This window comes from Thunnus albacares, chromosome 8 (assembly GCF_914725855.1).
Source record: "Thunnus albacares chromosome 8, fThuAlb1.1, whole genome shotgun sequence".
NCBI lineage: Eukaryota > Metazoa > Chordata > Actinopteri > Scombriformes > Scombridae > Thunnus > Thunnus albacares.
Window position 1 is genome coordinate 10,218,149 of NC_058113.1, and position 14,730 is coordinate 10,232,878.

General features: G+C 36.6%; 1 protein-coding gene across 1 annotated transcript; it reads left to right on the forward strand.

Annotated features, from left to right (window-relative positions):
* The first annotated feature begins 4,086 nt into the window (after window positions 1–4,086).
* tmem147 (transmembrane protein 147) lies at window positions 4,087–11,371 on the forward strand. The gene is made up of 8 exons (XM_044359773.1): window positions 4,087–4,194; window positions 4,871–4,973; window positions 5,503–5,572; window positions 6,114–6,179; window positions 6,317–6,453; window positions 6,574–6,658; window positions 9,564–9,685; window positions 10,382–11,371. Exons 2-8 carry the CDS (start codon window positions 4,897–4,899, stop codon window positions 10,500–10,502), a joined length of 678 nt encoding a protein of 225 aa, XP_044215708.1. The 5' UTR covers window positions 4,087–4,194; window positions 4,871–4,896; the 3' UTR covers window positions 10,503–11,371.
* The last annotated feature ends 3,359 nt before the right edge of the window (window positions 11,372–14,730 follow it).

A 14,730-nucleotide genomic window follows, 5' to 3' on the forward strand; every position in this document is an offset into this window, starting at 1 on the left:
TAGTAGTTTAAATCATTTTTTAAGGGAAAAATGCCTAAAATTCCCATTGACATAATCGTCACAATAATCAATGACGAAAATAATCGTTAGTTGGCTAGTCTCCCTTCAGAAGGAGAGGCAGTGACTCCACTGCTCCCCTTCTCCTGGATCCTCCAAGTCATTTCATAATAAGAGACATTGGTAGGTGAAGGAATGATCTTACTAACGAGTTGAAAATGTGTAACTCTCTGTTGAGTTTAAAAAAAACTTTAAAATGTAAAATAATTAAGGATTACGAGGTAAAATGGTTAAGATGTAAAACAATTAGGATCACAATTTAGAGTAAAAAAATAGTTTTTTCTTTCCGTCATACTGCTGATATTCTGGGTTATTTTATGGATCGTATAGGGTAGACAAAAATAAGCCTTGGGCTTCAGCATATTCCTTTTTCGGTCATTGATTGTGTGAATTTATTGTGTGAAATGGATTGGTGCAAACATGTATGATTATGTTTTTGTCAGTTGCATACCCACACTATTTGTTGTTTTGTTTCTCATAATGTATGACTGAAATAAAGTATTCATTCATAAAGGATGGAGCAGCTGCAGAGGCCTGTAGAGCCATCTGCTGTCTTTTTTATGTTACTGCAAGGCCTTGGAAAAGTTACTTCCTCTTAGAAGAAACTGAAACTGAAAATTATTAGGCTTTTTACTACAGTGCCACCTGCTGTTTTATTTAACATACTGCCATTAAAACAACATGTTACAGGTCTGTGGGATTTAAGGGGGGACATTTGTTACTATTAATAATATATATTAAAAATATATATATATATATATGTATACATATACATACACACACACACACACACACACACACACACACACACACACACACACACACACACATATATATATATATATATATATATATATATATATATATATATATATATATATATATATATATATATATATATATATATATATATATATATATATATATATATATATATATATATATATATACTGCTTCACACAGTGGGAGGGTTTCTGTCTCCATCAAGTCCCATTGAATAATGCAAGTTGTGGTTTTAGGGTCCAACATTTCTTTCTCAATTTCTGTGCTTGCTTGTAAGAATTACCATGTCTTGTGATGATAATGTTGACACAAGATCAGTAGGTGGAATTAAAATTAAAGGTATATGTTACACTAGCTACATTTATTTTACACATTTTACTCATTTTTTATTTTACACATTCTGTCTGTCTCTTTCCTTTAATATACAGCACAATATATGAACTACTGTTAATCAATACTTTTTCGTCTGCTCTCTAATACATATTTCAATTGAACTTAACATTTTGTCAAGAAATTTTAGGGCCTTTTTAAGTTCTGTAGAAATTAAATGTAGACATTTAATAATATATATTAAATATATATATATATATATATGTATACATATACATATACATATACAAATGTAGACATTTAATTTCAGTAGATCTTACATATAGTTTAAGTGTTTAAGTGTTTATTGTTGTCATGTTCATGTGAAGTTGAATCTGAACCTGAAGAGACTTTTTTTTCCCAAGACTTTGCTTCAGTGACTCTCAGCTGTTCTGCATTTGGACTTAAGCATAGTGCTGCATGTTGTTTTACAGGATGACATCTTTCTGAAACTAAGGTAATACTAGTACGGTAGACAGAGGTCAGCACAAGGACATGATAATCAACATCTGTTAACTGAAAAGATTCTGATCCAGTCATTTGCCTGCAGGCTGATTTCCACATCCAAGCATGGAGACTGGACAGTTATGAATGTTCAGGATGTTACTGGAGCTTTCTGATGTGGAGGGACAGCATGTACTGCACCACATGCGACTGGATTTGGGTCCACTTTGTTTATGTATTATCTGTTTGTTTGTTTTTTCACGTTTTCTATTGATTATTTGGTTTTGGAGTATGCACTCATTTGCAAATTGAAGCCACGGCAACACAATTGTTCATTATGTTTATTTTATCACCTTTTTCTTTGTGTCTTGAGTTTAAAAAAATACATTTAAAGTGATGCAATGTGAAGAGACGGTGAGGTGTAAAGGAAGAAAATGAGAATTAGATCAAATGTTTTCTGGACAAAAAGGTTGGACAAGCTGAACCTTTTGAAAATGATGGGCATGTTCATCCATAGCAATTATATAAATGAATGATTGAAATTGCATTTAACATGCCACACAGGTTTACAAGACTAAACAAATGAATACAAACTACATCCACAATGCTTTGTATGACCTGCCCAAAGAAGATAAAGAAAACTCGTTTGAATAATTTTCCCAAATTGTAGACCCTCATGTCTACAGCAAAATTCCTCTCTGTCAAAACATGTACTGTATTATACTGATGAAATCAGAAAACATAAACACAATTGTTGATTATCTATACACCAAAACATTTCACACACTTTTAAATCATTATATGTACAATAGAAAAAAAATGTGAGTCACTTTTCCCTCCTCTGAAATCACACAGCTCACACAATCTGCTTTTCCTCTGAGCATTTTTAAATCTGCCAACTTCAGTGGCCAAAGGAAGAATACAGATGTAGGATTATTTAGCAAACAAGGACCTCAGCCAGGCTTATCAGGTTAAGAGTTTGGAAAAAGCTTGAATTTGACTGGTAGGTTAAATGGAACAAAAAATTCCTGTTCAATGAAAAAAGTTTTCATATGTTACTTAAAAAGTCCCAGTTTCATCTGGACCATAATAGGGGGTTTGGAGAGATGCTGCTTCTCAGCTGTATCTTTGCTTTTGTGTAATGTGTAAATGTGATGTAATTTAGTGTTTAATGTAAACACTGAAAAGGTGTGGCATGCTCTGTTTTTGAGGGAAAATGTACAGTTTGAATGACTGATTATAAATGTTTTGCTCTTTTATCCTGATCAGCCTGCTGGATGTGGACATGCTTGTTTTGTTCTTGTCCAGTCTGTGGTCTTTGTACCTTTTTTTTTATTATAATTTTTTTTTACAAAAATACATGTTTGCACCAAAAATTTACATAGCACTCTTGTGAGATAGAAAATGACTCCTTGTCCTTCCACTAATTGATTTGTTGTCATAGGAATTTAAGATGGCAACCTTATTGTTTACAAGCCTGTCTCTCTACACTTTATTAAACTACAGCCTCCTCAAGTAAGCAAGCATAAGGTGAAATGCTTCCAAAGCTTTAAGTATTACAGACATTACAGCAACCACACTAAGTTAATAAATGAATTTTCTTCAAAATGTTTCATGTGTTAAGATGGTTTCCTGTAATAAGCTGTACAACAGTGTACAACAGTATTTTTCATGCAGTTTTTTTTTCTTTTATAGTTGTCAGAACCATGAAGGCTCAACAACCATCTGGAAGTAACATTACTTTAGAAATGTAAGTGTATGTATGTGAAAATACAGGCTTTTAAATTTTAAGTCATCTGTAAATACTAATGACGTTGTCCTGATATCTGAAAAAAATAAACTTTTTTAATTATTTGTGTAAAATCAAATAATATTTGGCATATAGCACTGGTTTTGGTCTGAAACTATGGGTTTTATGAATGTCCACACAGGAAACTTTTGTCATAACCCATAGCCCATATCTATAGGGCTGCAACTTACAATGATTTTCATTATTTTCTCGATTCATTCAGCCAGTTATTAATTTTTATCTATATCGTGGGTGTCACGCACTGAACATCAGACTGTGGGCTAGAAATGTGAAGCTCCTCCAGTACAATGAACACTTCATCCTCTTTTTATTCATTTTTCAGCTCCTATATGTTTTTTTTTTTTGTCCATATGTCACATTGTCATGACATGATTCTGCTGTGATCGGGTATTTATTGAATATTCAAAATTCACAGTAGCCTATTCTTTTAAAAATGTCCATGTTTGCCTGTTTGTCTTGTGTGTGTTTTCTGATAAGATAATTATCGGTTTTCTGATGTCGATTCATCCTGAATGCAGATGTTTTGAAAATGGTAGCTGTGAAGTATTATATAACCGTAAATTAAGTCTATTAATATGTATAACTCGACCTTAAGCTACACACAAGTAAACATCTTGCGGAACCTTTTTTCAGTGGCGTCGTCGGAGGCATTTCGACGTGGAACCTAGATAACTTCCGGTTGTCATTCAACGGCGCACGACATTTGGCCTCTTTTAAGTTCTTCTTTCATAGTAAGTACAAACACTGAAAAAGCTCAGTTTTACAGATTATGCTGTATGATTTAAGTGATAAATGAAATAAAAAAACAGCTTTGTGGTTAACATCGACAGGGAGAAACTGCCCTCGAGACGTGCTAGCTAGACGTAGCGTCGTGTAACGTTTGAAATAGTTTAGTTAATGTACAGATTATTCCTTTACTTAAGGACACTACATATATTTATATCTCTGGATTTAAAAAAGACACATGCTTATCATTTACTTGACAGGTGACAGAGTTGTTAATGTTTGGCATATGTGATAAATCAGCCTATGTGGAGCCACAGTATGAAATGGACGACCGATATTAAACATAATCAGAAACTGCGAATTATTGTCTGATACAGTTGTTACTGATGAGACATGTAAAATCAAGAGTTTGTTAAAAAAAATAAGTAACTGTTATCTGCTTTTATCTGTTTTATGTCATTGTTAATCTTAAGAAAGAAATTGTGATGGTCATTTTTCACTATTTTGTGACATTTTTAGAATTGTTGTTCTAGTTATTTGTAGATTAGTTGGCCCCAGTATAAATATAAGTAAATGTATACCTAAGTAAGTTTGGGCCAAAATCTGTGAGTACAGAAACAAGTCAGGTCTATGGTATCAACCCTTTTATCTTGTCGTCTTCTTCTCTCTCCTTCTCTGCAGGGAGCTGAATTTCGTGACCAGACATCATGACGCTGTTTCACTTTGGAAACTGCTTTGCTCTGGCGTATTTCCCTTACTTTATAACATACAAGTGCAGTGGGCTGTAAGTGTCTGTTTTAAATCAGGGATCTGCAACATGGGTGGTGACCAATGCATGTCTGTGTAAACTGAGTGATGTCTGTCAGTCCAGTCATCGACAGCATAGTGTGAGGAGAGGATTGAAAGTAAAGTACTGTGCACCACATTAGAAAATTACTGTCATGGGCAAATGTTTAAAATTATTATTACATGATTTTTATGTACTACTATACTGTAGCAACACATGCTCAAGACTGAAAAGTCTCTGTTAATAATCTGCTTAGTAATGTCAGAGGTTTGGGAGGGGGGTTCGTCTAATCCTCTTACAACTGTGTAGTGTGCTCGTGGATTTGGAAGTACTTTTTCATAGCAACATAATGCAGACTGATTTTTCTTTGTCTGTAATTGCACTCATATCTTAAAACATTGCATCCCAAAGTGTCAGTTTCTACCTGGACTGCCCTCTCTCATAATAGCCTTTCATATCCTGCATTCTGTGCCTGCGTTTACAGTATTACAGTCCTAAAATGTATCTCTTTGTGTTCAATCTTTAGTTCAGAGTACAATGCTTTCTGGAGATGTGTCCAGGCTGGAGCAACCTACTTATTTGTCCAGCTCTGTAAGGTGAGTGAGCTTTCAGGCAATTGAATGATCTTTCTTCATTTTTGAGGCTATAGATTCAAGATTTAGCTTATTGTCATTTTCTTGTGTATTTGCATACACAAAAAAAGTGCTGTTCCTCCCAGCCCACCACAGTGCAACAACAACAGAAAGGAAACAGATATATTGTATATCTAAAAATTCCCTTCAAAAACATGATAAAAATAAATTCCAAGAGGAAAAACAAAACTAAAAAAAGAACCAGCAGTTAGCAGCACAGTGCATTAAAGTGCATGTACATGTCTCAGTTGGATGCAGACAGCTCTTGTATGTCAACGGGTGACCAGCACTGATGGTGGACTTATATAATCCATTTTGCTGTCCAGAGAACATTAGGCAACATGATTGTTGCAACTGCCAGTTTGTATGAAAACCCAGAATGAAATAGGAAATGAAAAATAAATGAGTGGAGGACATTATATAGGAATTCACAAACTATTATGTCGTTATCTTCCTTGTGTTTAGGAGTGTGTAAGTCGGGTTTTCTTATCTTCTTGTGTTTCAGATGCTGTTCCTTGCTACATTTTTTCCCACATGGGAAGGAGGAGCTGGAGTTTATGACTTTGTAGGGGTGAGTGTTGGATCCAAAAAAAACATTTTTTCTCACTTTGTCATATTTTACTTACTATTGGAATTGCCAAAAAAGAAAGAAAGCTTGCGTAACACCAGCTTGTTTAAAAGGCTGATGTGTGTATGTGTGTCTCCCAGGAATTTATGAAGGCAACAGTGGACCTGGCAGACCTGCTGGGCCTCCATCTTGTAATGTCTCGTAATGCTGGGAAAGGAGAGTACAAGATCATGGTGGCCGCCATGGGCTGGGCAACAGCAGAACTTGTGATGTCCAGGTAAGCAGTCATTCATCTCTTTTGTAGATTTAACTTAACATTGTTCCTGCAGAAGAAACACTAGCTTCACTTATTATAGTTCATATTTAAACACTGAATCTCACTGTTGTGGCTCTTCAGGTGCCTTCCTTTGTGGGTCGGAGCCAGAGGGATCGAGTTTGACTGGAAATACATCCAGATGAGCTTTGACTCTAACATCAGTTTGGTGAGTAGCTGTTTTCTCCTCCTGTATTTCCTATCTTCTGTTATTGATTTTAATCTGTTTTCTGTGACAGTCTCCTTTCCCTCTCCTCCTCCCTGCTCACCTCCTTCCACTGTATTTACAGAAGTGCTTTTTCCACATTGTTCACTCACCTCATTAACAGCAGTGGTCTACAAAAAAGATTACATTAAAATATTTCATTCTTGTCTGCATGTTCAGGTGTTATGATATTGTCATTGTATCTGTAATCAAGTCAAGTCAATTTTATTTGTTTAGCCCAATATTACAAATCACAAATTTGCCTCAGGGGGCTTTACAGTCTGTACAGCAATACAACATCCTCTGTCCTTAGATCCTTGATTCAAATGAGGAAAAACTCCCTAAAAACCCCTTTAACAGGGAAAAAAATGGAAGAAACCTCAGGAAGATCAACAAAGGATGGATCCCTCTCCCAGGACAAACAGACATGGAATAAATGTTGTGTGTACAGAATAGAACACAAATTACAGCATTGAACAGGATAACAACATTACAATAGATGTATAATATATATGAAGAGTGTGATGAAAAGGACATCAAGCAGATTCCAGCAGCCACTGAAACAAAATAGGACCTGAGTCGCGCAATTCCATCACCATGGAGACCTGGCAGGAGGACATACTACACATGTTTCTGTGTTCTTTCAGATAAGTAGGACTTAAGCCAAGAGAGGCTAGGCTAGAGACACCAAAATTACAATTTAATCTGTCTAATAGTATACATTAATCAATGGTGTCAAAGGCTGCACTGAGGTCCAGTAATAGAAGCACAGTGGTGGAATCTGAATCCATAGCAAGTAGAAGATCATTTACCACTCTGGTTAGAGCAGTTTCAGTGGGGGCACAGACCCTGAATGCCGATTGAAAAGGTTCATGTAGATCATTGTATATTAGTCAAAAGTTGTTGTGACACAGCTCTCTTAGTACTCGATAAGAATGGAAGAGACTGGTCGATACCCTGGGTCGAGGTGTGATTTCTTAAGTAGAGGTTTCACCACAGCTGTCTGGAAACGTCTGGGGACAATGCCAGTAGTAAGTGATAAATTAACAATATGTAGTATTGTGGGTTCCAGAAAAGGCCAGATGTATTTAAAAAGTTTTGCTGCTAAAGGGTCAAGTAGGCAAGTAGCTGGTTTAGAAGCTGATACAAGCTTGGTCAAAGTTTCAAGACCTGTTGGGCCTCAAAAACTGCAGTAACAGGGACCATATGTGAATCTCTTTATAAATATGAATTTGGTAAGACAGGATCTGCAGTAGCTGGAGTTGAAGAAGTAGTTTTGTTTCTAATCTCATCAATCTTATTGCAGAAAAAAGTCTAGAAACTCATGAGCTGTGATAGGTGAGCAGCGAATGGACAGCTGCTTTTTAGTAAGTTTAGCTACAGTGTTTAAGAGAAATCTAGGCTTGATTAGGTGAGAGAAATACACTGCTTTTGCAGAAGATGAAGCATGATTGTATTTCAGTAAACACTCATGCCAAGATAGGTAAAAAACTTCCAATTTTCATTTTCACCATTGTCTAGTCTCCTGCGGGCCCACATGTGTCTCTTCATTAAACCAGGGTGTAGACCTCTTTAGTCACCTAGTTCTGGGAGTAAGAGGTGCAACTGAATCCAGGAGACATTGAAGTCACTGGTGAAATTTTCAACAGAGCCTGTCTCTGCAGTGAACAGAGCCAAGACTTCAGGCAACTGCTCACCAAATGCAGCTATAGTAGACGGACCAATGTGGCAAGTGGTAAATGCATCTGTGCCGACATTAACAGCACAGACCAATTATGCTTCAAATTTAATGAGAAAATGATCTGACACAGCAGATGTAGCTGGAGAGACAGATCAGAAACAGTTATCCCTTTAAATAAACCAAATCAAGGGTGTTACCATGGCAATTAGTCAACTCATGAACAAACCCAAAAGTATCAACAAGCGGCAGAAAGGCTGTACTTAGTGGATTACATCAGAATCAGAATCTCATCAGAATGAGTAACAAGATCAGAGATAAATTCTCTAAATTCCTCTAAAAATTGTGAATAAAGGCCAGGTGGCCGATAGAGTATCAAAATGTTGAATGAACAGAATGTGTTTCTGTTATAAATAAGAGCCTCAGATGAGTTGAATTTAATGTCAAGTTCGGAGGTTTAATTGAAAATAGACTTACATATTAAGGTAACACCCCCACCTTGTTTATTTGCTTGAGCTATAAGGGCATAAGTAAAGTCATGTGGGGAAGCTTCATTTAAGGGGAAGAAAACATTTGGTTTAAGCCATGTTTCACATAACCCAATCATATCAAAACTATTTATTAGTAAGGTTTTAGACAGTGATCTGATATTTATAAAACCAAATTTAAGCGTCTTGTTGCAGTGATCAGTAGTAGGCAGAACTGTGGAGCCACCACTTGATAAAATATGAATTGGAATTAGACACCTTGTGTTATTAGTTGACAGTTTTGAAGGCCTGCTGGACAGTGTGTGATCAAACTTTTGATTACATTAGATGTTTGGTTCTGTATTATCAAGTGCTTTGTTGTAAACTTTACCACCACCAGTGGTAGGGATGATTATTAGACTATTGTGATTCACAAATTTAGAGAAGGAGAGCTTGTGAGCAATGCAGCGGGGAAGGAGATTTTATAAACCAAGCAGTCAGTCTGATAGTCTGTGCTGTGAGAAATTCCCTGGCTCGACACATTACCTAGACTAATTGACTTCACATCCGCACTAGCTTTAAACTTAGCACGCTCTCTAATCACCTTTGACCTGCCGAATGATAAGTCTCTAGTGTCAAACTAGACGTAGGCGTCTGTAATGTGAATGTTTGTAAAAAAAATAAATTAAAACCAGTAATTATTCATCTCTCTCTGTGTGTACAGGTCCATTATATCGCCATGGCAGCAGTGGTGTGGATGTTTACACGATATGACCTTCCCAAGAGCTTCAGGCTACCTGTTACTGTGCTACTGGCTCTCTGCGTCTACAAGGGCTTCTTAATGGAGTAAGCGCACACTCAGCACAAGCACATACCTGCAGACATACTACATACACACTGTACAGTACACAAAACAGAATAAAATCCTCTCGTCTGACTTTCAACAAGAAAGAAAAAGAGTGTATTTCCAAAAAAGGCAAATAATTCAAGGGAAAATTCAGTTTAGTCCAGGTTTGACCACCTATGTGGTGGCTGCACTTTACTTTATAAACCACAAGGTGGCACTATGTTGCAGAAACATATGCAATAATGACACACACATTTTACTTACACAGAATTTAATTGACAAGCAATTAAAGAGATTGCATAACATACATAAGATGTCCAAGTAAGAGAAATGCATAAAAAATAACCACGTAAGACTTGCATAACTTGATGTACTTATAATGTCTTTAGCAAGCTCCTTCTTTATCTACATTTATTTTGCTTGATTGAAATTTATTAATAGCACAGATTTGTTCATTAAGCCACTAGAAACTCTTGGTGATAAAGATTAAGTGGACCAGCAGATCCTTTTATCAAGTTTCCATTCTGTGGAAGAGTTCATTGTGTTGTTGTTGTTGGCTCTGAAATGTTTAAATATTCGGGCAGTATTGTCAACTACACATCTGAAAACTCTTGCATAAACTCAAATTTATCTGATTTGCATTTGCCTGTGGATGAACAGTGTAACTCACGCCATGTTTCTCTGTGTGTCTTTAGGTTGTTCGTCCATGTCTTCCTGTTGGGCAGTTGGACAGTGTTGCTGGTGAAAGCTGTGCTGACTGGTGCCATTTCTCTCTGCTCACTGTTTCTCTTTGTCACTCTGGTCCACAGCAACTAAGTAAAACCCTACACTGTGGGCTAAGCCTTCGACAGTCTGTTATATCCAGATTGGACTGAGGTTATCATACATCAGAAGTTGACCTCGGAAACTACTGTATATCAGTCCTTGTATCACCATGCAACACCAAAGGCCACTGAAAATACTTGTTGATATTGGATATTTGGACTGGTCTGGTGTGTAAAACAGGCTAACGTACAAGCCACCAACTGGTATGCTAACCAGTTCTTCCAGTTTTTTTATGTTCTGTATGGACTCATGATGGAAAACATGCTCTCAGGGTAAAGCTTTGCCTCAGTCCATTGGTGAAAACTGCAGAGTGAGTGGTGACATCATGAGGCTTCTGTAATACGATTGGCTTACCTTAACTGTGTTGTGTTTGTGAAAAGGTTAATTTTGTATTAAAACAACCACAAATGAATTTAAGTCTTTATAACTAATGTATTCCTTTTCTATATGTTGTCTAATGAGCCAGCATACGTGCTACATGCTTAGATTAAATAGTGAAATGTACTGAGTGGATTAATGAGAAGTGGATGGTTTTTGATAGTTCATTGTGTGGCCACAAATTTATCAATTTATTTATATGCAAGCAAGTACTTAAAAAGTTAGGGGTTTTTTTCTAGTTTTGGGTGAAATTGTATTAAAGATTTAAAGTTGAACTCAGAAGACTGAATGAGGCTTGCAGTATGAATAAACTTGAGGGCTAGTCTGACCACATTATGTTGACTTGTAAGCATCTATGATTTTGACGTTAATAAATGTGTCTTTCTTTTGTCTTATCTGACAGTCTTGATTGATAAGATTGTGTAGTGCTTTGTGGGTGTTGTGAATAATCTGTCCCATTTAATAAAAGAACTAAATTATCATTTTCATCTTCAGGGGCAGATTGTCTGAGCATGCACGATGTTTTTCAGCAATGGTGCACTTAATATTTCTCATTTCAGAGACTCCTCACTCACCTGCGTCACTGTCATCTCACCACAAGTTTTATCTTGGCTACTGAATAGCTCAAATAAACCAGTAAGATAAACAACTTAAAGTTTTTCATGTTTGCTCTTGTTTTTGGAGGGCTACAGACACCTTGTGTGTAATTATGTTTAATATTTTTTGATCATTCAAGATTTTGTCATCTCAACATCTATGCTTTCTTAGAATAATTTCTGTAGTCACAAGTTAACACAATTGTCATGTCCATTTCAACAAGACTGAGTCTGCAGCCGTGCTAGCAGTTCCCAAAGCACAGCAGTGCTTTGAGCTAAATTGTTTCACTTTCTTGAGATTTTAACTTAGCTAATTAGCACTAATTGCAAAGTACAGCTGAGGCTGATGGGATGTGATTCATTATGCTGGTATTCTGTCTTTAATCAAAGTATTGGACAAATGATGATGACACCAGATGAAAAGTAAAGGGGTCACAAAAGTTATTTCAATTAATCCTGAAGGGGACATGAATGTCTGTACCAATTTTCATGGCAATCCATCTAATATAGTTGTTTAAACATTTCACTTAAAACCACAAATGTTGACCTCATGGTGATGAAAAGTCAGTGGATCACAAAAGCCTTTAGGATACATAGCACTGATGAAGCATGTCTGTACAACATTTTGTGCCAGTTAGAGTAGATGTTAAGGTATTTCATGTATGTATGTATGTGAAAAATTCGAGCTGCTGACAATGCTAGACAAAAAGTCATATCTTTACCAAATTTCATGGTAATACATTAAATAGTGGTCGAGACATTTCACTAAAAAACAAAACAAATATGTACTGAATTAACTCTCAGGGGGTTACCAAAGTCATCAGGATTCTTCCTCTGGGAAACGTGGTCCGAATCCATCTAATAGTTCCTGAAATATTTCAGTTTGGACCAAAGTGGTGGACCGACAGGCCAATATTGTAATGTCAGTGATTCTAATTCTAATTTGCTTTATTTGTGACACGAGCCTCATGTATTTTGTTCACTTTCACAGAATGATAGGGTGTATGTGTCAAGACACCTAACATAACAGACACAAAACAACATTCAGTTAAAAAGGTTAAAAAGTGCATTAAAATAGGGCAGTATACAGCATCTATGACCTCTAAAATAGTGGATATTGTAATGAAAAAATGTTCTGCAGTTTCTTGTAATGAATCTATTAATTAAATACTATTTTTATCCGTATCTTGTCCCTTATATCCAACCACAGTATATACCATGTGACTCACCATATATATTTATTATGTACAACTTCATATTTGTGTATTACATTCATATTAATGCCCACAAGTTGTGGCTCGCTGCGGCAGCTTACTGCAATTCTTGCATTCATAGATGGGCAGCTGAAACTTCTCACTCTGCTCCCACACATCTACTGTTACACTAGAGAAACTAAACTCTTGAGCAGAGAGAATGAGGAAAGAACCATGTAAACATGCATAAATTGATTTGGTCTCCTGAGGGAAGGAGGAAACAAAAACAAGTCAAAGGAATTTTGAAGAAAATCGGAACAAAGAGGAGAACTGAAACAAAAGAATGTGGTATTGAAAAGACCTTAAGTCTCTAACAAAAGTGCTAATCCAATCAAAAGGACAAAGAATAGGATCTAGACAGATTGAAGAGAGTTGAAACTACAGACAAGCCATTTGTTGTCTTTTACTTATCCACTATTACTTATTTACTTACAATATAACATAATATTTGTTGACAACTTTACCTCTTTTCTCAACCAGTCAGAGCTGTTAACATGATGGTCAGCACTGTAATAGCACAGGATCCCACCTTTTGTCCACAAACATTGAACTGACTCTACACTCCTGCAAAAGTTATACAAGCTGATGCCCTGTTAAGATTTAAGATTAAGATTTCTTTATTGTCATTTCTGTCAGCACTCACATACATGGAAACAAAATTTGTCCTCTGCATTTGGCCCAACCTGCGCGCTCGGGGCGGTGGCAGCTGCAGTTCCCCCTGATAACTGTTTAAATGCCCCAAGGTCCATAGACCGTGGTGGTTGAGACATTGTGGTGGTTTATAAGAATCACCTCAACTGTGTCCCATTTGCTGCTGGATCTTTTCATAGTTTTGGAATAAAAATTTTTAAAATTGAGTGTGACATCCCAGTGAGTTGTATGGTTATCTACCGCCCCCCCTGATCTTGTACAAATTTTATGAATGATTTCTCCAATCTGCTTTCATCTGTTGGACTGAAATTTGACAAGATCATTATTGTAGGTAACTTTAACATTTAGATGATCCCTCTATTTCCCTAGCCACAGAATTTCTAAACACTGCAAAATCATTTAACCTAGTGCAACATGTTTCTGGCCCCACACATAACTGTGGGCACACCCTTGATCCTGTTTTTATGCTTGGCCTGACTCTGAACTCCCTGCATATATCTGACTTAGTTTCTGATCACAAATGTCAATATTGACAACTATACAGTCTCGCATCTTTGAAGATCACCCTGCAGCTAGGTTTTCAGCTCTCTTTTCTGATATGTCCAAGACAATTCCTAAGTTTTCCAATATTAATGACTCTGTTAACTGCTAACTGTGCTCGTTAGCTCTTACCTAGATACCATTGCTCCAAATAAGATCAGACTAGCCCCAGTTGTCAATCCATTATAGAAAGGCTAAGTGTAGATGGAAAAAATCAAACCTCCATGTTCACTACCTTCATAATGACAAGCAAAAGGTTTTTGTTTAATACTATACTATAATACTATTAACCAACTTCTGAATCCTGCTCATTGTGGATTTCCTGCCACCTCCTCTGATGATTGTGTTTGAATTCCTTTTTTTGATAAGATCAGTGGTCTCAGATCAAATTTCAACCTTGGAGTTTATCACTCTGATTTAGTTATCTGCCCTGTTCTGCTGTCTGAGTTCAACCGTGTTTCCATGCATGATCTCTTGGATATGGTTTCTCATATCGTCCTGCCCTGCGGATATAATTCCAACTAGATTTCTTAAAAAGGTCCTGCCAGTCATTGCCCCTGCCTTTAACAATTACATGTCTTCCTCCGCTCTTCTCTTATGTGGGGTCCCACAACGGTCAGTCTTTGGAATTATTTTGTTTTTATTATATATGCTACCTCTGGGCCATCTGCTTAACTCATTCAGTGGTTTCTCCTTCCATTGCTATGCCGATGACTCACAGCTTTACATCTCAGTTTAACCTAAGAACCTCAATAACCTTACGACCCTTCATGACTGCCTAGCTTCTGTTACAAATGGGAT